This window comes from Medicago sativa, chromosome 3 (assembly GCF_051527215.1).
Source record: "Medicago sativa cultivar Bolivia chromosome 3, Bolivia_mono, whole genome shotgun sequence".
In the NCBI taxonomy this organism is placed as follows: domain Eukaryota; kingdom Viridiplantae; phylum Streptophyta; class Magnoliopsida; order Fabales; family Fabaceae; genus Medicago; species Medicago sativa.
The window spans coordinates 64,859,137-64,882,040 of record NC_140751.1 but is presented as its reverse complement, the minus strand read 5'-3'; the positions used below and the strand labels follow the sequence as shown (position 1 = coordinate 64,882,040).

Below are 22,904 nucleotides of genomic sequence, written 5' to 3'. Positions count from 1 at the left end.
AAAACTGTTTAGAGTTTGCCGCCTATTTGAGTTCCACAAAACATAGTCTTTGCAGTTGCGTGCGTGGAGATACTCGGTTTACACAAAAACACAGTAAAACAAACTTGAATTATTTAAGAATTTTGGATTAGTGGTAAAGGAAATCTATCGCATAGATTTGATCAAACAAGTGTGTTTGGATCTGCCTCCAGCTTCATTTTTCCACATAATTGCACTGTTAAAATTCAGAAGCAAGAAATCTAAGCTTATACGTTTATGTGGTTTTTCACCATAGTTTTAGCTTTTATACCGGAGAATCAAACATTAACACGACCTCTGTTTGTTTCGGCGTCCAAGACCAAGAGGCAATAGATACTCGTCATTTGTTTTCGCAGCAAAATGGAAGCTAGATGCATATCTGCAGTGACCAAACTCAAAATCAGACATTAATCGAATGTAAAATAAGTATTCACCATTGCCATTTCAAATTTTCAACCAACAATTATTTCATCTAAAATTTATTGGTACAGAGATTAGAGTACAACATTCTACAAGAGTATAAAATTATATAAATGAAATAAAATTCTATGCAACAATAACAAACAGTGATCTAACTTATTCAAAATGGAACCTATTGGTGGATTAAGTTTTTTTAACTTCAAAACTGGCATTCAAATCTGACTGAAGTTGCTCTTTGCACGCAGACGTTTCAAGTCCCGTGTTTCTCTTTGATTTAGCTCACACACATTTTCTCGTGAAAAAGGAGATGCAATATTGTAGTTTGTATTGGAAGCCACACACATAGCAATGTCCTGCAAACTTCTTAAGCTCCGATGTTTTCAACATCAGCACCTTTGTCCATTCTTTTGACAATTCCAGCAATAACCTGAAGAGTCCAGAGAAAATAAAAGTTAGCAGAATTATAAAACTAGAGGTCTCCATTGAGATTCAAGAACACGGATAGTATAGGCTGCGTAAACTTTCTACCTTTCCAGGTCCCAATTCATAGCTTTTCTTCAGCCCCTTGGATAGAAGAGTCTTCACTGTTGTTTCCCATTGAACAGGGTAAGTAACCTGCCAATTGCATTAGAAGTGCAATTATTTACCACTTATGTCTTTTGCGTTGGATAGAAACAAGTATCACCTGCATACCTGTCGTGCCAATATCTTCTTTATTGTGTCAGGATCTGTATGTGGCAGAGCATTTACGTTGGAAATGACTGGTATTCTTGTGGTTCTAATGTCTGTGGATGCTAATGCTGCTTCCAATCTTGACACTGCAGGTTCCATAAAACTAGTATGGAAAGCGCCTGCAACAGCCAGGCGCACCTGCCACCATGAGGAAAAGGCATTATTACTTTGCGAAAGGTGGTGTAGAAAAGAAAAGTTTAGATGCAAATTTCATACAGTCATTCGAGCCTTGAAAGACTTCGCTTTGGCTTCCACCACTTCTATTCCTTTTATGCCTCCAGAGACAGCATAGTTTCCCTACCAAAATATAATACAGTCAATTTGAAAGAAATTATTTATCATGATTTTAGAAACAGAATTTTGCCTAAGGTTGTTAAAAGCCAGATCCTCAAGAACCTTACTGGACATAGGTAATTGGCAATCTGAACCTTCTCAGCTTCAGGTACTTCCTGATTGGCTGCATCACACAACTGCTGGACCTTCTCTGAGTCCAGTCCTACCACACTAACCATGGCACCTTTAGTAGCATCAGCAGCATCCTGGATAAAGAACAATGGTTACTCACATGAATGCAAATTACTATCGAAAGAAGTTTGTGTAAGTGTAACTGAGCAAGTCATACAAGAAACTAAACTAACTACCACAGATTACCTGCATGGCTTCACCCCTTAGTTTCACCAATTTCAGTCCATCTTCAAAGCTTACAAATCGAATTAAATACATGGGTCAAGATCATGTAAATCAAGACAAAAAAGTGGAACTTTAAAAAAAACAACTCAAAGGACATTTCTGTGAACCAATTTATGTGCAAAACCACACAGGGAAGATACTTCTTCGTTCACCATATGCTACAAGCTGACAAGCTGAAAACAAACAGGCCTAAACTTCTCATAGATGGTATACTAAAAACAATAAAACCATTTACTAGATTGTAATGACTGATGTGATTTAAAACTATAAACTTTAAATGACTCATACTGGAAACCCCGTAGTTGGGTCACTTAACATATCCACTTGGTTTTCCTAATTCTACTGTCATGGTAAAAGGCCACATTCGCCATAATTACATATTTTTCTCTTTTCAAATATTTCTTGAAACGTTGGGAAAAATATGAAAAACGGAGGCAATGAAAGGAGAAGCAGTAGAAAAAACATGGTAATCAATTTTTTTGGACAAAAAATACATGGTAATTAATAATAGTTACTGTTGTCAACTCACCTGAAAGCCCCAGCAAACGCCAGAGCAGTATACTCTCCTAAGCTCAAACCACATGAAACATCAACAGAATCAATAATCTGCTCACCTCCCTCACGTGCCCGAAGTAGCTCAACAGCAGCAAGACTTGTGACATACAGGGCAGGCTGAAGCAGAGAATTAGATGGTAAAATTACATATATGCCTCTATGGCCTTTATAAACAACAAATTTCATGGAGAACAGAGTGATGTATGCATACAGAGTGATGTATGCATTCTAGTGTAGAAAAGGTCTCTATATACTATCATACAGATGTTTGCCTCTTTATTCTCTTTTTATTCCTTTAAAATCATGATTACAGAGGAGGTCTAAGGTCTGGTGAGGAGGGAATGGAGTGCTCAAGTGCAGACAATGCGGTCTAGTTAGACTCCTATTTCGTTGATAATGTTAACAGAAAAATGTTTTAAATAATTCAGAGAGATTTAGAGATAAATGCTCTCTTATCAGGGAACTTGAAACATCATTAAACCATGTAGCCAGCCCCGTCTAATATTAAAAGGCTTGGCTGCTGTTGTTATAATAGTTCCAGTAGGGTGAAATATAATAGCTAAAGACGCAAATCAATATTTGAATTTGACTCTGAAGTGATCCACCAGAAGTGATTTCCAGTGATTCAACTTCTAATTGTTAAACTAATATTTTCTCGATAGTTACTCCGATTACAAACCAACTCATATTACACTGTTATGGCACATTGATCTGTAGTTTTAAATCATCTATACTTGATCAACAGGCATGAAGCAATGACTCTCAAGTCTCAAATTTCTGGCATAATATGAAAGTTATCATTCATGCACAAAAATGATACTTGTTTTCGACTTTAATGTAACAGAAGTCTAAGGAATCTTTTGTAACTAAACATAGACTATCTTAAGAAGTAAATAATTAGCACATAAATAAAAACTAGCATTATTCTAAGTTAAGTAAGAGCCAATAGTAGAAGTTTTTTTTATTAAATGCAGTATATCATCATCAATATGAGTTTATAACATTATTGAACTACATTTTATATCATTCATCCAACACACTGAGGATATGTTATAGATATTTATGATAGACTGAAAAATAACTTCCTTTCTGTTGTTTGTAAATGGAACTGCATGATGAAAAAATCAGTGGATGATAATTTGATTCCATCTCAAATATTCCTAAACTGGGGAAAGTACAAAAATAATGACATTGGATGGAATGTGGTGCAGGGTTGCTAACTATCAACCATTGCAGATTCTTTGCTTTCTGCCATTCACAATCGATAACACTAATGCGATGAAATATACTCCACCTAACTTCATGCCGTTTCGTCATATCATAAAAAATCTAAACAGTCACAACTAATGTCATTCCACTAAATTTCACTCCACCCTTCCACCTCAATAAAATAACAACCTTGATTGTCATTTATACTAAAACATGAAACATACCTGACTGATAACTGTTGAATTCAGCTTTTCCTTCGGCCCATTAATGCATACATCAAGAAGATCAAACCTAAATACACAATACAAAACAAAACATATTAAATATTAATCTTGACCAAAAATAGTTGTAATTTAAACTAATAATTAATACTAAATACCCCAAAATCTCATTGGCTTTCTTGTACAAAACTGCAGCAGAAGGAACACTCTGAGCTTCTTTTCCCATGCCAACAGCTTGTGCACCCTACAATCAAATCAAATCAAATCATTCCCAGTTCCAATTTCAATCAAAATTCATTGTTTATTCGCAATGCAATGCGGAAAATATACCTGACCAGGGAAGAGAAACGCATTGGAGACTTTATAATCAGCTACAGAAGCTTCGTGGATGGAAGATTGAGATCCAGTGGAGATGGTGGCCAAAACCCTAGATTTAGGGAAATTGTGGGTTTTAAGAGTGTGGGTTCGATTTGGGAAGAAGATAGGGGAAAAAGAGGGAAGAGTGAGAGAAGAAGACATTGTAGAGATGGAAAAAGAAGAAGGGTTGTGGAGAATGCGAGAATGGTGAAAGAAATGTTGCATTCAAACGTTGGATTTATGGGTTTTGTTACAGTGATGACGGAGGTTACCAAGTGTTTTTGTCTTCAAAACCAAAGAAACCTGCCAACTACTTCAGGAAAAAGGGAGGTGAGTTTTAATGCTTGTGAACCATTAGATCAATCCTACATTCAATATTGTGTCATGCGAGAATTGATTTTGAAATAATTGATTAAAAATGAGTTGAAATTAAAATGATTCGTGTTTGGATATATTTACATAAAATTGGTTGAATTATAAATTTGTTTATAAAAATCAATTCTACAAGTATTATCAATTCTATAGGCAAAATCAATTCAACTCAAAAGAAATCAAACATGACAGAATCAATTCTAAACCTCCAGAATCAATTTTGGTCTCTCTTAAATTGAACCAAACATTAGTGCACACACATGAATAGAAAAGGAATAGAAAAAAAGCAACAACTAAATAATATGAATTTTTTACTTCAAAAAAATAATATGAATTTTTTTTGACCTAAATGATTTTAATTTCATGTTGTGACTATATAAGTATAATTAAGTAATTGGCTTAAATGCAATTTTAATTCTTTATTTTGTTAAAATGATCCCTTAGTTTTAATTGTGCAATTTTAGGCTTCTATTTAAGAAGTGTTGAGGTAACAAACCACTTATATGAAAACGAATGATATAATTGATGAGAGTTTTCAGAAGTTGGTGTTAAATTGGGTTGGGATCAAACGTAAGAAGCTCAAAGAAAATCAATTGAAATAATACAAATGACTTGAAGTGAACAAATTATTGTCACATCATCAAATTCGATAGTCAAAAACATGAATTGATAAAAAAAATTAAACAGGGAATCAAAATTGTTATTTTGCCAAAAAATTGTGATTTAAAGTTAAGTAGTTTTATCAGAGGTGTGTCAACTGTCGCATATTTCTTTCACACGATACTTAAACATTTGTTTGTTTGCTCAATTCCTGGTTTTCCCATTCATAAAGGAGTTCAGGTATGCTCCATTTAGATGGTTGATTTGTTGGGTCTGAAACATATCCATTAGATGCATTTAACAATGTAGTGTCCTCATGGGCAGGGGCGAAGGGCTTCAGTACCATGGGGTAGCATTGGCTACCCCAAAAGAAAAAAAAATCTTTAATATTTAACTTAGATATGTATGTAGCTACCTCATTAAGATATTATTTGGCCACTCCAAACAATTTTGTTGGTTAAAATAGAGATGATATTTTGATAATCTATTTAGTTTAGTATCAATTATGGATAAATTTGACTTCTAAAAACTCTTTAGAGCTTAACTTTTATAAATAACTACTGTTAGCTTTTATTTTCTTTGTTGCAGTTTCATTAAATATGAATAAAATTAATTAAGTTTCGTATATTAATGTTTAATTTTTTTTCTTTATATTTGGCCCCCTCGTAAAAATAGTGCTAGCTTCGCCGCTGCTCATGGGAAGTCAACCATTGGTTTGTTAAAATGCCCCTTACAACCTATTTCTCTTATGAAGTTGTGATACTCTTAAAAGTATACTAATTGCGATGCAAATCCACTTATCTCTTGCACAAACTGATATTGACACTTCTCGTGTACTCATTGCTTTCTTGGATGAATTTAGACTTAGTATTCATCATCTCTTTGAATATATGGATCAATTCGCATTTGAACGCTACTTATACGAAGTGTTGATTCATCTTCCATTATCGAATTTTTTGCATGTTCTTGTTAATGCATTTGTTATTTCCCCAATTGTCCCTGCAACTAATGTATCTGATTACCAATAGGCTTTGTTCAATTGGGGGATCATTGACACCTTGGTTGAAAATGTATTTCTAGAAGTGGTGATCATAAGTGGGATTATGGGAAGCATACTTATTGTTCTATATACTATTCAAAGAGATATTATCAATATTTTCAATATGCTAGATAAATTGCATGTGATAATTCTTGCGGTCGACTCAAGTTTCCCAAGAATCCTGCTCATGGATAGCATTGCCAGTGGTGTATTCTCTTTGCACATAACAAGCTAATTTCATTGAAGAGAATGATGATACTATTTCTTTGATTGGATTTGAAAATAGCTTATAACTACTACCTAATTTGGCACTTGAACCATATCAGGTTCACTGTTTGAGCTGCACAGTTGGTAATTCCCATGTTGATGTTATGGAAATTATGGACTTCTTTTTCTTTTGCTTTTACAAATGTTGTTGTTTCTGTTCCTTAAAGTATGCATATTGCTATAACATTGAGCCTTGTGTTTTGCTCTAAAAATGTTGCAAAAGCTTTCACATGTGGGGAGATAAAAAAAGGTAAAGAGCTCTACCATAATTTTTTCCTTCTCTTCTGCTAATGTTGCTTATATTTTGGTGAATTTTTATGAATCAATCATTCATGTTACTATTGATCATTCCTACCTCATCACTTGTCTATTTTGGTAGTGATATACAAGATCTTATTCTTCAAGCATTTTTAGAGAAACTTTCTTTGGTGTTTTATCCTGATATATTGGCTCTTGCAACAATGCTTATTGAAGTTAATATGAATGCTCTATTGAATTTGATTGCCGCTTGGTTCTATGAGAATTGTTGGTGCATGATATTATGTGAGAGTTATGTAATGATGGGGGAAAATTGAGAGTTCTATATTGTTTTATGCAGCAGAATTGGTCTTCACTTGAGGTCTCTACATTTTGGATACTGAGAGAAACAAGGGAAGACACTCATTAACATGGTTTGGTGACTGCCAAAAAGATGGTTTGCAAGGTTTATCCCACTAACATATGGTTTGCAAATGGAGCTTTCATAGTAATTCAACAACTGCACAACATGGTTTTAAGGATAGTTATTCTGTTCATCTTTCCTTTATCGCTGTCAATGTTGATTTTAATTAACAAAATGATAAAGGGTATTCGTGAGACACTCTTTAAGGACCTTAAATGATACTCCCTCCGTCCCGCAATAGATGATCCATTTGAAAATGTGCAATTTTGACCTAACTTACTTTGACTGTATTTTTCTACTAATATACAAAGATAAATAATATCATATAAGATGTCGTTAGATTCATCTCGATGAATATTTTCAAAATATCAAATTTTCATAATTTTTTCTAATATATTATTCAAAATATTTAAGCTCAAAATTATGCATTGGCATGCGTAATAAAGTCAACTGTGTCAAGTATTCTGGGACGGAGAGAGTAAATTTTTACGAAAAATTGTGTATTCAGTTCATTGAAACATTTGACTTTATAATTATGAGCAATTGCTTTGAGGGGTTAGCTTATGAAGAACTAAAATTGTTAGTTTTGTTTGGTTAAATATGTTTTTGGGAAACCCCTAATATGAACCTTAATAATAGAGGTTCACTCATGGTCCTCTTAAAGAAAATTGCTTTTCTGACATAGAATACTTCCTATTGACACAAGTAAATGACGATTTTACCCCCAGCGGCAGTTAACAGCCGCTGGTTAATGCGCCGGCAGTTAACTGCCGCTCACACCAGTTACAGAACCAGTGCAGTCTACACTTGGTTTTTCCCAGAAAATGTGTCCTATTTTACCTGTAATTTCAAACGGCAATTTCGGAGGAAATCAAACCGAAACAACAACATCCAGCATTCATAAACATCAACATTTCATAATTTATCAATTATTCGGTTACATTACACCAAACCGATAATGCGTTAACGTTTAACAATTGTTTAAAATTCATCAAATTTTCCACATTTTGCAAAACATTACACGTAATGTACATTAATTACTAATAAATGCGAAACTCAAATATATTGATATACATATAAATAGTTAAAGGTTAGTTACATATCACCCAAAAAATTGGTCATTACATTATATATCCAAAAAAATACGTTGGCGCATATCAACCAAAAAACGGATTAACACCGACCAAAAAGTGTCACATTTCATCTAATAAAAGCAAATCATCTAACTGTTCCAGAACATCTTCAAATTCGGTGTTTTCTTTAACCGGAGTGTCATCAAACATAATTGGATTGTCTTCATTTGTTGGCTTTTTTGGTGGAACCGGTCTCTCTTTGAGCTCAATGTCCATGAGTGTTCGGAAACGATCGTGTTGATCCAAGAATTCATCCTCCCATGTTGCCGCCTCTTCGCTCCTGTGATTTCACCACTCCGTGGATGCTGGAGGTAGTGGGCAACCATCTTTTAATGAAAGAAGGACAAAATGATTTGGGATTAGACCAAGGCAAATCATGTTGCTTTTCGGTTTAACCGGAGGCCATCCTCTAAGTGGGAAAAAAGTCTCGGAGATGTAGTCTTTCGATGTAGTCATCTCTAACACCGGCCTATTGTAACATGATGCAACGATGTGTCCCATATCCGGCAATGTCAACCATTTTTCGGGAGGTGCAAAGCTACTAGGATTTTTGGGAGGATACAATCCATCCAAGATGTAGTTGTAACGGTCCTCGTTCGCATATATCTCCATGTATTTGCTCCTATTCTCTTTCAACTCTTGAATAAGTGCTCTCCGCACCATAACATGACTTTCTTGCGTCAAACCCAAGGCTTCCGCTATAGCCCTAAACCCACAATGCCCGTCACCAATAACATCCACAACTCTCTCAATGTATGGTCTCATGAATTTTGGCATGTAATACATAGGATTGGATGGACATTAACTTGTTGAAACCAAGCTAGGCTTAGGAACCTGAACCGAAGAAATGCCAATGCGAGTACCTTTTCTTTTAGTTTATGAAGATTTTTTCTGTGGTGAAGATTGACTTTCCGGATGTTGAGAATCAATAGTCTCCCACGAAGATGGGATCCTACTACATGTGGTTTTGATTTTTTTGGGAGCTCCTTTGGTTGCCACCTTTCTTGGAGGTGGTGACAACAACGTGGTCTCCGAAAACGCTAACAACCGCAAAGCCTCTTTGATTTCTAGTTTTATTTGGAACGGAACTCTTTGGAGACGTTCTTGGATACCACGCCACTCCTCCGCGACCGAAAACAAATCTTCATTACTTTCTTCTTCACCCATATACAACTTATGACAATGTTGGTGTATCTCATCCAATCGAATGGGCTTGTTGTGACGGATTTTCATAGCAATGAAGCATGCACAAGGTAGGCCATACGACGTCCTTTGAACACAACCACAAGTTTTCTTCTCAATGCACAAGGTTTTCCTAGCACGTTCTTCTTCCACAAAAATAAAGTTCATGGCTTGTCTAGACACTTGACTCCCAACCCGGAGTACAAAGTGACATCTTTGTCCTATGTTCCAAGACAGTAACACTCCTACCAAACGATGATTGTATCTCCCCAAATTGGTTTGCCAACATCTCATCTATTTTTTGCCAACAAGTACCCAAATCACCCTTGGAGGTGGACAAATATTCCTTCACCACACCATGAGCACCTTCAATTCTATTCGTGGTTCTACACCCAAGATGTAACACAAGGTCCGTCCATGCCCTCACTAGTTTGTCCTTAAAAGGGTTCAATATGGTTTCTTGAACATAGTGAAGAAAGTTTGGATGATCCTTACAAGCATCTTGGAATTCCACTAGATTACCCGCATATAACTCTTGAGTATGAGATTCAACCAATTTTTCCCATGCATCAAATATGGTATCAACCAACTTACTATGCTTCTCCTCGTCGACAATCTTCTTTTGCCCATCCACCATAACAACATTTTGTTTAACTTTGCAATTGATGATGATTCTTGATCTAACATTTTTGCCAACATGGAAATAACAAAGTATTGCACTACTACCGGGGAGAACATTTTTTACGGAATTCATCATACCCGTGTCCCTGTCGGTCACTACCACCTTAGGCATATCACTATTTGGTCCAAGAAATTTAAGCAACATTTGCAAAGCCCAAGTATAGTTATGCTCCTTCTCCGATGTTATAAATGCAAAACCAACCGAATATGTCAAATAGGTTGAGGTGACTCCAACTATTTCAAACAATGGCATCCTATACAAGTTGGTTTTGTGCGTGGAATCTATTATCAAAACAGTAGGAAAATTGTTAAACAACTTTATCGATGTTGGATGAGTCCAAAATATGTCTTGAACGGTTTGACTTTCCTTTTTTTCTCTTACGTAATAAACATATCCATTCTCTTCCAACTTTGTGATTAGATATTGCATCTCCATCAAGTCACCCCTTTTTGCCTTTTTGAATTTATGACGTTCATTGTAGACTTGCTTGATATTTGTCATGGACTCTTTCCTTTTTCTTCTTCAAATTTGTCAAAATATTTTTTGGTTTCACCGAAGAATCGGTCAAGTCATGTACAATCTTCTTGTCGTCCTCCGTTAATCTTCCGGCAAGAAGGTGCCCTACTACATACGACACCATCTCATGGTTGTGAACGCCATTAAGAATAGCCAATTTCCAAACATTGTCTTCCCTAACGACATATCCACGCACCTTGAACAAACACCCATATTTTCTTGATCCCATTCCTTCATGCTTCACTTTTGTCTTCGGTACTTTATGCTTGACGCTCCGTTCACGAACCAACTCCAACATAACATTTCTTCCTTCACAAGATCTTCTAATGATAACCGTAAATCCAGCCTTATTTGCTTGTCGACGGACCCAACCGAGCAATTCGTTTTTATCTTTCCATGTGTCTCGGGTGGAAAAGAAATGAGCCGTGTCCAGTTCGTTGTCACGAAGTTTCCACACATTGGAATTGACGCTTGAAGCCTCAACTTTAACGGAAACTTCGACCTTAGCGGGAGCTTCAACCTTAATGGAATCGACAACTCTAGGTTTTCGATCACCCGGATCATCACCCGCATTCTCAACATTATCTATAAATAAACAACATACAATTACTAAACTAATTAATAAACATGTATCTAATATCATATAATAACATAAACAAACCAAAAAAAGCAAAAAAAAAATTGTGGAAAAAAAAAATGGCAGTAGCTAATGCCACTAGAAAATTTTGAAAATTTTCTAAGTCCCCAGCGGCAATTAATTGCCGGTGTATCTTCCAGCGGTAGTTAACTACCGCCAGGGGCATTAAGGTCATTTAATTATGTCAATTGGAAGTATTCTTTGTCAAAAAAGCAATTTTCCCTCTTAAAATGACTTTCAATAGCGGGTTGCATCCAACAATACTGTTTTATGGTCCCACATAGGAAAGAAATATTTTTAAAAGGTCCAGCAGCGGATATTACTTCTCGAGCCTTCTATATTAAAGCAAAATTTCTGTGCAAAATTATTTTACTCCTCTCTCTCTCTCTCTACATAGCCAGGCCAGAGTTATTATTCTTCTATCACTCCTTCACCTTCATCAATTGATTAGATCCACCATTTCTCTATTCTGTTTTTCTTCCTCTCAACATCATAAAACCTAAATGATCCTTAAATTTTTAATCTAATCAAACCTAAGAAAACCCATCTTTAATTTTCATAGATAACATATGCAACTGGTTTTATTCTATGAATTAATATCTTGTTGTTGTGTTGCGTGTGAAGTTAAAGAATAGAGAAGACTCAACAACTACAATTTAGGTCACAATAAGTAGTAAAACTTTCCTGGAACATTCATTCGAAATAGCATGGATTGCTTAAAAAGTCTTTCTAATAGGTTGATTCAATACATAATCTTGATCTAAGAAAAACAACATTTCACTGAGATTAGTCGGTGGTATAAATCCAAATAAATAATAAATAGATTTAATCCATGTTTTGAACAAACATTTCACAATAAACACGGTCACTATTCCTAACCAGACAGCTTCATCTTAAACTCAACAGGATTTAAAGGAGAAGCTTTTATGGTGACATTGGTGGTGGTTGTATTGACGACAGCGACTTGGGTGTGGTAATGGGAATAGAAGAACAAGAACAGGGATGCATCAGTATAAAGTATTGAAAAAATTAATGAAAAAAAATCCTTAATATGTCAACCGGTAATATCCGGTGTTTTTAAATGGTCCACCCATGAACCTTATTTTAAATGATCCACCCTGCGTGAGTTAACTTACACTAGTACTTTGGTTAACGTGAGTTAACTCACGCGACGTGACTTAAGTCACGCATGTGTAAAACAAACGTAATTTTAAGTCACTTTAATTTTACACTTGATGGTTGGATGAAAGCGAAACTTGATGGGAGAAGAGCAGAATTTCAAACAATTGTTTCTTGCTATTTTTTTGGATTGAGCCAAGGCCTAATCTAGAATCAGATTATGGGTCTGACCCAAATCTCATGTAGGGCGGACTATATCATGAACACGTTCTAAATTCTACTAGATCACATTCTGAACCGTTAATCTGAATCGTCCAGTCTAAATTCAATGTTGTGTATATCAAGATAATTACAAGTTTTCCTTGAGGACATATCTCGAGGTGAAAACCTAAGTGCCAAAAACCATATTTGTTCCTTATAAATACTAATACACAATGTTAGGTCAAGTATCTCACTCTTTACCCTAATATTTACTTATGATGGAATAACATATGATGTTTTTAGCTACGTTTTTAGTTATTTTCTTTGCATTTTAAGGCAAATTAGAAGTCAATTAGAGGAGTTATCAATGGCTTGAGTAAAGTTTCGTATTGAATTCATTCGAGTCATTGTAATTCAATTTTTATCCTAAATCATGCAACTTCATAGGTGTTTTGAGTCTTTTTAGAGATAAATCATGTAAATTGGCAAAATAAGACATCAAGTGTAGGATCGAGGATACAAAGATTGAAGTTCACCAGAGAAGGTTGAAGCCACTAGGAAAGTTGTTTCAGACCTCTTAAAAGGTCGATTTTGTAAATGAGGCCAAGTATACAACTTGGATCTCAAGCATTGTACTTGTCAAGAAATCCAATAATAAGTGGCGCATGTTGGTTAACTATTCCTATCTTAATAGGGTCTATCCTAAAGATGCCTACTCCTCTCGAACATTGATAAATTAGTTGATATCTTGTTTAAATTTAAACTGATATAATTAACCAGATCCCCGTGGACCGTAAAGACCAAGGAAAGATGACTTTTATGACCCAAATAGATAATTATTGCTATAAGGTAATGCATTTTTGTCTTAAAAACGCTGGAGCAACTTACTAAAGAATGATGAATAAGTTATTCAAAAACCAAACTGGGAAATGCTTGAAGTATACATGGATGACATGATTGTTAAGTCAAAAGATGAACTTGACCCAATCACTCACTTAGAGCTCATATTCTCTGAAGTCTAGAAATACAACATGCGCCTCACCACCAAACGAGGCATTGAAGTAAATCCAGACAAAAAAAAATTGTGGTAGATATGGCCGCACCACAATTCAAAACTTTTAAGTCCTTGAACTATTAATTAACTTATAAGTTATAATCAGGTCCTTCTAAACTTTTAAATAATTTTTAAATCCCTAAAATTTCAAATAATATGTATTTGACCCGATTCAAACTTGAATACATATTATTTAAAATTTAGGGGTTCAAGTAAAAAAATAGTTTAAGTAAAATTACAAATCGGTAATAAATATAGGGATGCAATTTTAATTTTTTTGTTCCAATTTTTTTTTTTTTGTGGTGGCCAGTTTCGAACTCCAAACCTTACATATTTTATGCATTGTCCCTATGAGCTAAGTTTACGAGGACTTCCAAAATCAGTTTAAAAATACTCAAATAATTTAGGAACTTGTTCAATAATTAAACCTTTATTTTTCAAACAAAACTATTCTAGATCTAGATTCTTCTTTCTGCCAATTTTTGGCTTCCTAGTAACAGTAAACAAACAGAAAACAGAAAAGTTGATTGATATATAGGAGTACAGTACACCATATTTGTCAGGAAAAAGTGTTACATTACATGTACCGACCATGCATGCTTTTTTTGTTTTTGAAAGCATGTTATCATCCTCTCAACAAAATAAACCGAAGTCTTTTTTTTTTGACAGAATAAACTGAAGTCTTAGTAAGGGGATTTTTGTTGCGTCGAAAAAAAAAAGTGCAGGGGATTTTTGTGACTACGGTAATTCTAATATTTACCCGTAAAAAATATTCAATTTTTTGTATATTATGTTCAATAAAATAGTAGATTATATAATATAAAAAAAATTATAATGTTCAATATAATAGTAGATTATATAATATAAAAAAATGATAATATTTTATTAACTGAGAAATTTATCTATTATATCATGTTAACTTGAGAATTCTAGCTTGAAATATTTTTTAGCAATAGAAGAAAAAGAGAACCAAAGAGAAAAAGAAAACAACTAATCCACAGAGAAGGTTTTGACTTGATTGAAACCGAAGTCACCGTTAATATAAGCATTCGATATATTTAGAGTTTAATGATGGTGGGTTAACGGTCTAAAACAATTTTGCAGCCACGACCAATCAAAACATTTTAAATTGTTACGTCAGTAAAATTATTGATATGTTTTTAATTGGCAAGGCAATTCGAAATGTTTTGATTGGTTGTGTGTGCAAAATTGTTTTGGGCTGTCAACTCATCACCATTAAACTCATATATTTATCTGTATCAACATCTTATTCTGGTTAAAAGTATATTCATTTACTTGATATTTAAAAAGATTTTGAAATGAATTTTATTCATAAACATAGTTAATCACTTAACTTATTTTAAAAGTTTAGTTTGATTCATTAACTTTAAAATCCATCAATTTGATCCTTAACTTATTTTAAAAGTTTAGTTTGATATCTTACCTTTAAAATCGTTGAATTTAGTTTCATCATTTATGAAAGTTAGCGCAAATTGGTGCTTTAATATACGTAAGCTATGACACCATAGTTCTTTGACTTACATAAGTTAATACAACTTTTGTCTAAAATAAATAAATAAGTTAATACAACTTTATCCCTCTACATATAGACATAATAATATATTTTCATAAGTTAAGGGACTAAGTTAACGGTAAGTTGCATAAGTTAAGGAGAGCAAAGGTGGACCTTTGCCGATTTAAGTAAAAAAAAATGAATTTTGTAGTAGTGAACAATGAAGAGCAAAAATAACGTTTTATTAAAATTTACTTAAAATAAGAGGGTACACCGTTGGATCGGGTCTATTAGACGATCCCTAAATTTATAATATGAACTATCCTATCAACATCTAAAGGTTGAAATCTACCGACACCAACAACCATAGAGTTTGATGATTGCAAAGAATTCGAGTTCGTTATAGCAAAATTGAAAAGAAAAATTATTTTTGAAATAGAAATCAACCAAACAACTAAGCATGACAAAAGAATCAAGTACAAGAATTTAATTGAAATTCTCAATAGCAACTTGAACTTCATGTAGTCCATTTGATGCTTCATGTGTCAAACCACTCTCCATTATATTCTTCAAAAATGCTTTGACATTGATTTCAGATGATCCACCTTTCTTTATTGCTAGCTGACATAAAAGCTGAAGCTCTTTTGCTCTTTTTCTCAAATCCCTTCCTAAATCAAAATCCAAATCCATGAATTTCTTTATCAACACAACAATGTTCTCTCTTCTCACCAAAGTATCAAACTTATCATCCTTTTTCACTCTCCACCCAATTTTCCAATCCTCAACTATAATCTTACTAATTAGTGGTTGATCCAAAACAAGTGGAAATGTTAAAAAAGGAACCCCAGAAAAAATACCTTCAATAACGGAATTCCAACCACAATGTGTCCAATAACCACCTATAGAAGGATGTAACAATACCCTCAATTGGTCACACCATGTCACAACAAACCCCATTTTCCCACACATATGTTTCAATCTATGAGTCTCGTCGCGCGCTACCCACAAGAACCGAACACCGCTATCGTGCAATGCAGATGCAATTTCATCCATTTGTGTTCTTGAAACCGATAGATAACTTCCATATGAAATGTACAAAACGGAACCATGGGGTTGGAGATTTAGCCAATCTATGTAACTTTGGGCAGCACCATTATTAGTAGCATTTAGAGAATTGTGTCCAAGATTAAAGTAAGGTATGTTTGGACCAATTGAGTAAATGGGAATTGTGAGCTTTGATTTTAAGGCATCAATTACTTGAGGTTCAAGCTCATAAATTGAAGGTAGTAATAGATATTGTGCTTTGAGAATCCATTGACAACTTTTGAGAGACCATTGCAAAATTTGTTGGTTGTTCTTATCAAGAAGAGGAATATCTGCTAGATGAATCCAAGAATTTGATGGAATATAATCTATAAAATTTTCACCATCTTCTGCATAACAAAGAATAGTTAGTGTTTCTTTAACTATGATTGAAAAGATAATAAAAACTTCTCCCTTTGTCCTATAACGTAAGCCATTCTAGCCAAAATAAGGGTGTGTTTGTTTCAAGGTAAGAAATTACATTCTTAGAAATGACATTCTAATTAGGAATAATATTCCAAGGAATAACATTCATACCCATGTGTGTTTGGTAAAAATTTAGATTTTCAGAGAATGTTTTAGAAATTACTTAATTAAAAAAATAAAAAAGGAAACAAATGTGAGTGGTAGTGAGAATTTATAACAAGTTGAGTTTTATTTCAATGAGAATGTTAGATTCCCATCCTTTAAGCATGCGAATAACAATAGAAGAAACATGTGTAAATAACATTTTTGGGTATATAACATTAATGAGAACAATTTTTATAAACTTGAAACAAACATGAGAATATTGCATTTACAATCTCACATTCCCAGGAATCATATTACAAACCTTGAAACAAACACACCTTGTCTTGTTTTTTTTTTTTTTAAGGAAAGTGTCTTGTTTTTTGTCATGATGTTTGAATAAATCATTAATATTTCTTTTTCTGTTAGTATGATATTTCCTTTTTTTAATAAATCATTAATATTTCTTTTTCTATTAGTATGATGTTTCCTTTTTTTTTTTTACAAACATTATACCGTTTACTATTTACTTTTGTAAAACATTATTAACTTACTCAGACAATAATAAATATTTTTTTAAGCAAGTCATAAATTCTCTTTACAGTACAAAATTAATTGCATTTTTAAATTTGTGTGATATATTTTTCATTTTTTAATTTGTGTGGTATACATTAAAGTGACATTATATTAATTGCATTTTTAATTAATTTATAATTAGGTCCCTCCTAGACTTAAATATGATAGTGATAGTACCATGTATATAGATCTAAAATAGTCTTGTTTGAAAACTAAAGGTTTAATTGGTTGACAAGTACCTAAATTTGGGATGTGCCAAAAGATAGCAACAAATGAGGGGGGAGGGGACCAAACCAAACCCTTAAAAGATCTTAACAAAATTTATAGGAAGGAAGACCCTGCCTAATTTTAGGTAAGTCATCCCAAATATTAAAGGAGATAATAATTATTATCTCTTACAAGATAGTGATATTATTTTGTCAAGACAAAAAGAGAATACCCTTTTTTACCATAAATACACAGACAAAAAAAGTTGATTGAAATATACATGATATTTGTTAGGAACATGTTTTAGACGTACTGGCCATGCATATATCATCGTGTTGTACTTCTTGTGACAAAGGAGATTCTCTTTTTTTATTGATAAAAAAGGGTATTCTCTTTTTGTTTTTAAAAAAAATAATACTCCCTCTATTTCAAAATAGATATCGCAGTCAATTATTGACTGCACATATGCCAATACACAACTTTGATCACTAATATATTTAATTATATATAATAAAAAATTATAAACTTTTAATATTTTGAAAATATTCATCGAAACAAATCAAACAAACATCTTACATGCTAATATTTGTATTTATTAGTTAAAAAATATGGTCAAAATAAACTATGTGAATAATGCACATTGTAAAATATTGCAATATCTATTTTGAAACGGATGGAGTATCGGGTAAGAGATATAATAATTACTATTTTTTGTTGAAAGATTCCCTATTTTTTCGAAGAGACAATAATAATCTCCCCCGTTGATATCTGGGACAAAAATTATTATCTTGTTAAGATCTCCGATTATTTGTATCACCATTTGATTGATTAAAAGTAGAGAAATTCTTACATGAACTCTTATCTAAGAGATTATTCTTACACCCAACCAATTAAAATCAAACATCTCATTAAAATAATAAAAATAATTAATATCATAATTTTTTCTCATTATTTTTAATATTTCTCTCTCCTTTTCCACATTCTTTAACCAACAAAAACCACCCACCACCATTTATGTTTCCATTTCCTTACTTAAAATCACATTTTTTTAAAGTTAATAACATGTGTCATATTTTTATTGTTTGGGTGTAAGAATAATCTCTTAGGTAAGAGTTCATGCAAGAATATCTCTTAAAAGTATATACATTTATATTTAAGGAAATAGTGAAAACTACGATATAGCTGGCCTTGATTTTTTAGTGGGAGAAACTTTAACTTCTCTCTAAATTTTTTTTCTCCTTCATTCATCGAGGAGGGGTGATTTTAGGTAATTTTTTGACATAAAATCACCCCTCTATATCTCTCTCTCTCTCTCTCTCTCTCTCTCTCTCTCTCTCTCTCTCTCTCTCTCTCTCTCTCTCTCTCTCTCTCTCTCTCTCTCTCTCTCTCTCTCTCTCTCTCTCTCTCTCTCTCTCTCTCTCTCTCTCTCTCTTCTTTCAGTCTAAATAAGTGGTTTTCACAAATATCAAATTTTTTCTTTTGTGTTTTTGTGATTTTATCGTCTAATTACAGCGTTGTGTTGTTGGTCGTCTTGTGCGGCGTTTGATTTCGCGTCTTATTGCGGTGTTCGTTTAGTTCCTATTGAAAGATCGACATTAATCAATTATAAATTCAATCAATGATTTGGGCGTCAACGTTGCAGATCCGGAAGCATGTGTATTTCGGTGACTTAAATTTTATCATATTATTCGTAGGCATTTTGCCGTATGCTATAAACTTGGGTGTTGTGAGTCTGTTCGCAGATTTATCCTTTACGTTTTTAGTGATGTTTGTATGTGATGTACTTTATCAATTTGAATGAACGAATATGATTTTGTTAGTGATGTTTGTATGTGATGTACTCTATCAATTTGAATGAATGAATATGGTTTTGTTTTTGTAAGAAAAAAAAATATTTAAGGAAATTTCCACGGCTTAGTGCTTTTTTTTTTTAAGGAAGGGTTCAGTACGTGGTTATGTTAAAAAAAAAAATAGACATGTGTAGTTTTCAAAAACTTTTGGGGGAAGATAAGTAAGGATCATAGACTAAAATATCACTAATTATTTTTGTTGGAGTTCTTGAAATCACTTTTAAATGAGTTTTTGCAAAACTGTGAATTGTGTAATCAATAGTTTAACATATAATATTTAGAAATTATGCAAAAATTACAAGTAAGTTTTTGAAAAAATTGTTTAAAATTTAACTCATAATATAGAGCATTGAATCGTAAATAATCAACCCAATCGTTTGACGATCCTTTATTTAAAATCTTATAAATATTTGGAATGAAAGAAATAAATGTATTTTCAAGCATGTCGAAATAACTCTGTCAAAAAAAAAAAAAAAACATGTCGAACAAACATTGATTCAATTATTATAGAAAATCAAGCTTTCAATGTTTCAGTGGTTGAAAGCGTGAAATACACAACTTTTGCTTTTACTTATCATGTTTAATTTAATGGCTAAATTCTCTTGATGTGCTTGGGAGCAGCTACTTAGCTTTCTTTTTCAGTGTCTTTGTTTCTTATGTATCATCTTGATTTTGTTGTTTTCTTAATAAATTTTGTTGTTGTTGTTTTTGTAAACTTTGTCTATGTATTTCTGGCTCACTTCGTGTTGGGAAGCCTTGGTTTTCGATTAATTAATATCATTTTGGTTTATTAAAAAAAACCTCATAAATATTTGATATTAGTGTTTATTTTAGAATAAATATTCAATTTTATCTATCGTAACTTTTGTATGCTTCAATTTAGTACCAGACAAAAACTAATACTCAAATTAAAATAAGACATTTTTATATTAGAGACAATTTAACCTCTTTATTTTTATAAGTCAGACAAACATGTTTTGTATAAAAATGTCAAAACTAATTTGGTTATTATTTTTCGTCATAGATTAATTTGAGTTGCGTAAAAATGATGAGAGATTAAATCGTGTCTCTACTCTATATGATATATAAAAAAAAAATATCTACCAAAACATTATATTTAAAATTTTAAATAATTAATACATTTTAAGTTATCATAAATTAAATTTGTATAAACTCAGATTTTTTTTTTGATTGTTTCTTGACAAAGGAGAAGAAAAGTAAACAGAGATTGCATCCATACCTAAATGCTTGCGTTGTAGGAAAATATGGAAAAATTGCACCCACAGCTTCGACGTGGACGATGTCCAGAACGCAGCCACCGGAATATTCCTCCGGTTTCCAACACGAACTGCCCAGAAGAGAAAATTATCGCAGATGATAAATGTTGGCGGCCACGGCTGAAGTACAAGCCGATCGAGTAACCGCTCGAACGGTGCTTCCATTTCAGTCATAACAGCTTCAACAACATCCATAAATTTGTCGCCAACAACGTTAGGGATGGTTTCAAATCTTACGTTGTCGGGTTTTGGTTCGGAGTTAATTAGGGTTAGCCATTCTTGTGTAACAACGAAGGTGACAAGGATGTTGGGATTGTTAGAGACAAGTAACTTGCTGAAGTTCATCATAGGGTTGATGTGTCCTCTTGATGGATATGGAACCACTAACACATGGCTCATGGTTAAGGTTTTGGGTGATTTTGGATCTTGAAGTTGAAACTCCATGGTAATGAAATTGGAAGGAAACAAATGAATGGTGATGGTAGTTTTGGTTTTGTGTAGTAAGGTATAGATGAATTTGTGTATGAATGTGTGGTTTTCTAGTACAATGAATGTGTGGTTTTCCAGTACAATGAATGTCTTGTCTCATTCTTGCAGTTGAATCACAAAGTGTGAAGATTTATTTCTTATAATCAACGACAACTTTTGTCTTTTATACTATACCAATCTCACCATTATCTGCATGGTAATAATAATAATTGAAGGAAATTTAATTAACAAAGATGCTCAAGTTGAGTTGAGTTGAGGGTTGCAAGATATAGGGGATATTTTATGGTGTACAAAGGGGTGTGTTTGTGGTTATTTTTTAGTACAATTGTCTACTAAGGTAATTTAGGCTCGTCTTGTCTATTTCTTGTGGATGAATCACGGAAGTACGAAGATTACTCTTTTATAAATAATCAATGACAACTTTTGGAACCTTAGATGATATTGTTAGGAAATTGAAGAATAAACAATAAGTCTTAAAAGACTTTGATTTGGTGTGTAAATTAAAACTAGTTAAAGTCGGACGTTGAAAAGTTAGCATTAATTAATAATCTATATCTATCTATATTATATATAAAGAGAATACATCATTCTGGAGTGATTTTTTTCATTTCTAATTATACTCTTAAATAAATTGGACTATAAAAATGATATTTTGTTGGTGTCGTTTAAAAAGATAAGAATTTTATAGTATTATAGTTGTTATATTGTTAATGTCAATGGAAATGTCAATGGAAAAGATAAGTATAATTTATTACAATTGTAGTGATTACACCCATGTAACGCGCTGTTAAAAAGATAAGAATTTTATAGTATTATAGTTGTTATATTGTTAATGTCAATGGAAAAGATAAATATAATTTATTACAATTGTAGTGATTACACCCATGCAACTCGCTGGAAAACTTAATAATTGTGATAATTGTATACTAATTTAGTATTTTTAAATCCTCTTAATTTTTGATGAGATAATTGTTCACTTACACATATATATATTTTCGACTCCCATTAAACATGTATTATCTTTAAAAAGTCTTCACACATTTAATATATATTTAATATATATTTCCAACCCCCGTTGAACAACGTTGTATTGTCCTTATCAGTCAAATTTATGAGAAGATAATTGTCCACTTAAGAATATCTTCTCATGCCCCGTTTGTGGGTTTTGTTTAAAAAATTTGTGTGAAATGTTGAGTTGGAGAAATGAATGCTTGCTAGGTACTATTATTAAAAATGACGTCATGTGTACTCGTGCTCTTTTTTATTCTAAAATGTATATTTAAGAGATTATAATTTCTTTTGAGGAAATAAATTGAAAATTATAAGTAATGACTCATTAATTCGATTTTTTCCTACAAGGAAAAGCAATGCATACCCTACTTGATTATCAATCATCAATTTTGTTTCTGCATATCCAGATAGGTTACTCTTTTTGTCTCCTTTTGTTATTTATTTATCTATTTATTTTACTTCTTTAGTGCTTTTTTTTTTACCAAGGCACTTTTTTTTTTGTTTAATCTGTTGTTTTTCTTTACATTTCAATTGCTCCAATATCCAGTGTTTGCATGTCCATGGAGATAATGATACAGTTTATTTACATGTTTTGGATATAGGCAGACTTTGATATAACGTTTTCAGCGTGGTTGCCTAATTGTTGTGACTTTATAGTTGATTGTGTGTATGTAAGGAATCTTTTATATGCTTTGTTATGAAGATTTTGAAATACAACATGACTAT

At 32.8% G+C, this 22,904-nt stretch overlaps 2 protein-coding genes and 1 pseudogene across 3 annotated transcripts; all 3 read right to left on the bottom strand.

The window, feature by feature from the left end:
- Positions 1-467: 467 nt before the first annotated feature.
- EMB3147 (Acyl-carrier-protein S-malonyltransferase) lies at positions 468-4,490 on the bottom strand. Its single transcript, XM_085752958.1, has 10 exons — positions 4,176-4,490; positions 4,004-4,089; positions 3,849-3,915; positions 2,390-2,532; positions 1,822-1,870; positions 1,572-1,709; positions 1,387-1,467; positions 1,132-1,308; positions 967-1,053; positions 468-865 (listed from the first exon to the last, which is right to left on the bottom strand). Exons 1-10 carry the CDS (start codon positions 4,425-4,427, stop codon positions 803-805), a joined length of 1,143 nt encoding a protein of 380 aa, XP_085609084.1. The 5' UTR covers positions 4,428-4,490; the 3' UTR covers positions 468-802.
- Positions 4,491-8,334: 3,844 nt separating this feature from the next.
- On the bottom strand, positions 8,335-11,309 carry LOC146939184 (uncharacterized; annotated as a pseudogene).
- Positions 11,310-15,399: 4,090 nt separating this feature from the next.
- Positions 15,400-21,539, bottom strand: LOC146939183 (UDP-glycosyltransferase 87A1-like). Of its 2 annotated transcripts, none has more exons than XM_085752956.1 (2): positions 20,642-21,539; positions 15,400-16,611 (listed from the first exon to the last, which is right to left on the bottom strand). In XM_085752956.1, the coding sequence occupies exons 1-2, from the start codon at positions 21,120-21,122 to the stop codon at positions 15,665-15,667; spliced, it is 1,428 nt and encodes a 475-aa protein (XP_085609082.1). In that variant the 5' UTR covers positions 21,123-21,539; the 3' UTR covers positions 15,400-15,664. The 2 variants fall into 2 exon arrangements, with proteins under 2 accessions (XP_085609082.1, XP_085609083.1); XM_085752957.1 differs by having other exon boundaries at positions 15,400-16,608; positions 20,642-21,282.
- Between the last annotated feature and the right edge of the window lie 1,365 nt (positions 21,540-22,904).

What these genes read in the sequence shown, in the direction of transcription:
- EMB3147 (XM_085752958.1), bottom strand. Translation starts at nt 4,427, where the DNA reads ATGCAACATTTCTTTCACCATTCTCGCATTCTCCACAACCCTTCTTCT. An exon ending in TAAGGGGTGAAGCCATGCAG is followed by an intron (nt 1,710 to 1,821) that starts GTAATCTGTGGT and finishes TTCTTTATCCAG; the next exon opens with GATGCTGCTGATGCTACTAA. An exon ending in TTGCCAATTACCTATGTCCA is followed by an intron (nt 1,468 to 1,571) that starts GTAAGGTTCTTG and finishes ATATTTTGGTAG; the next exon opens with GGAAACTATGCTGTCTCTGG.
- LOC146939183 (XM_085752956.1), bottom strand. Translation starts at nt 21,122, where the DNA reads ATGGAGTTTCAACTTCAAGATCCAAAATCACCCAAAACCTTAACCATG. An exon ending in CCTACAACGCAAGCATTTAG is followed by an intron (nt 16,612 to 20,641) that starts GTATGGATGCAA and finishes TTTGTTATGCAG; the next exon opens with AAGATGGTGAAAATTTTATA.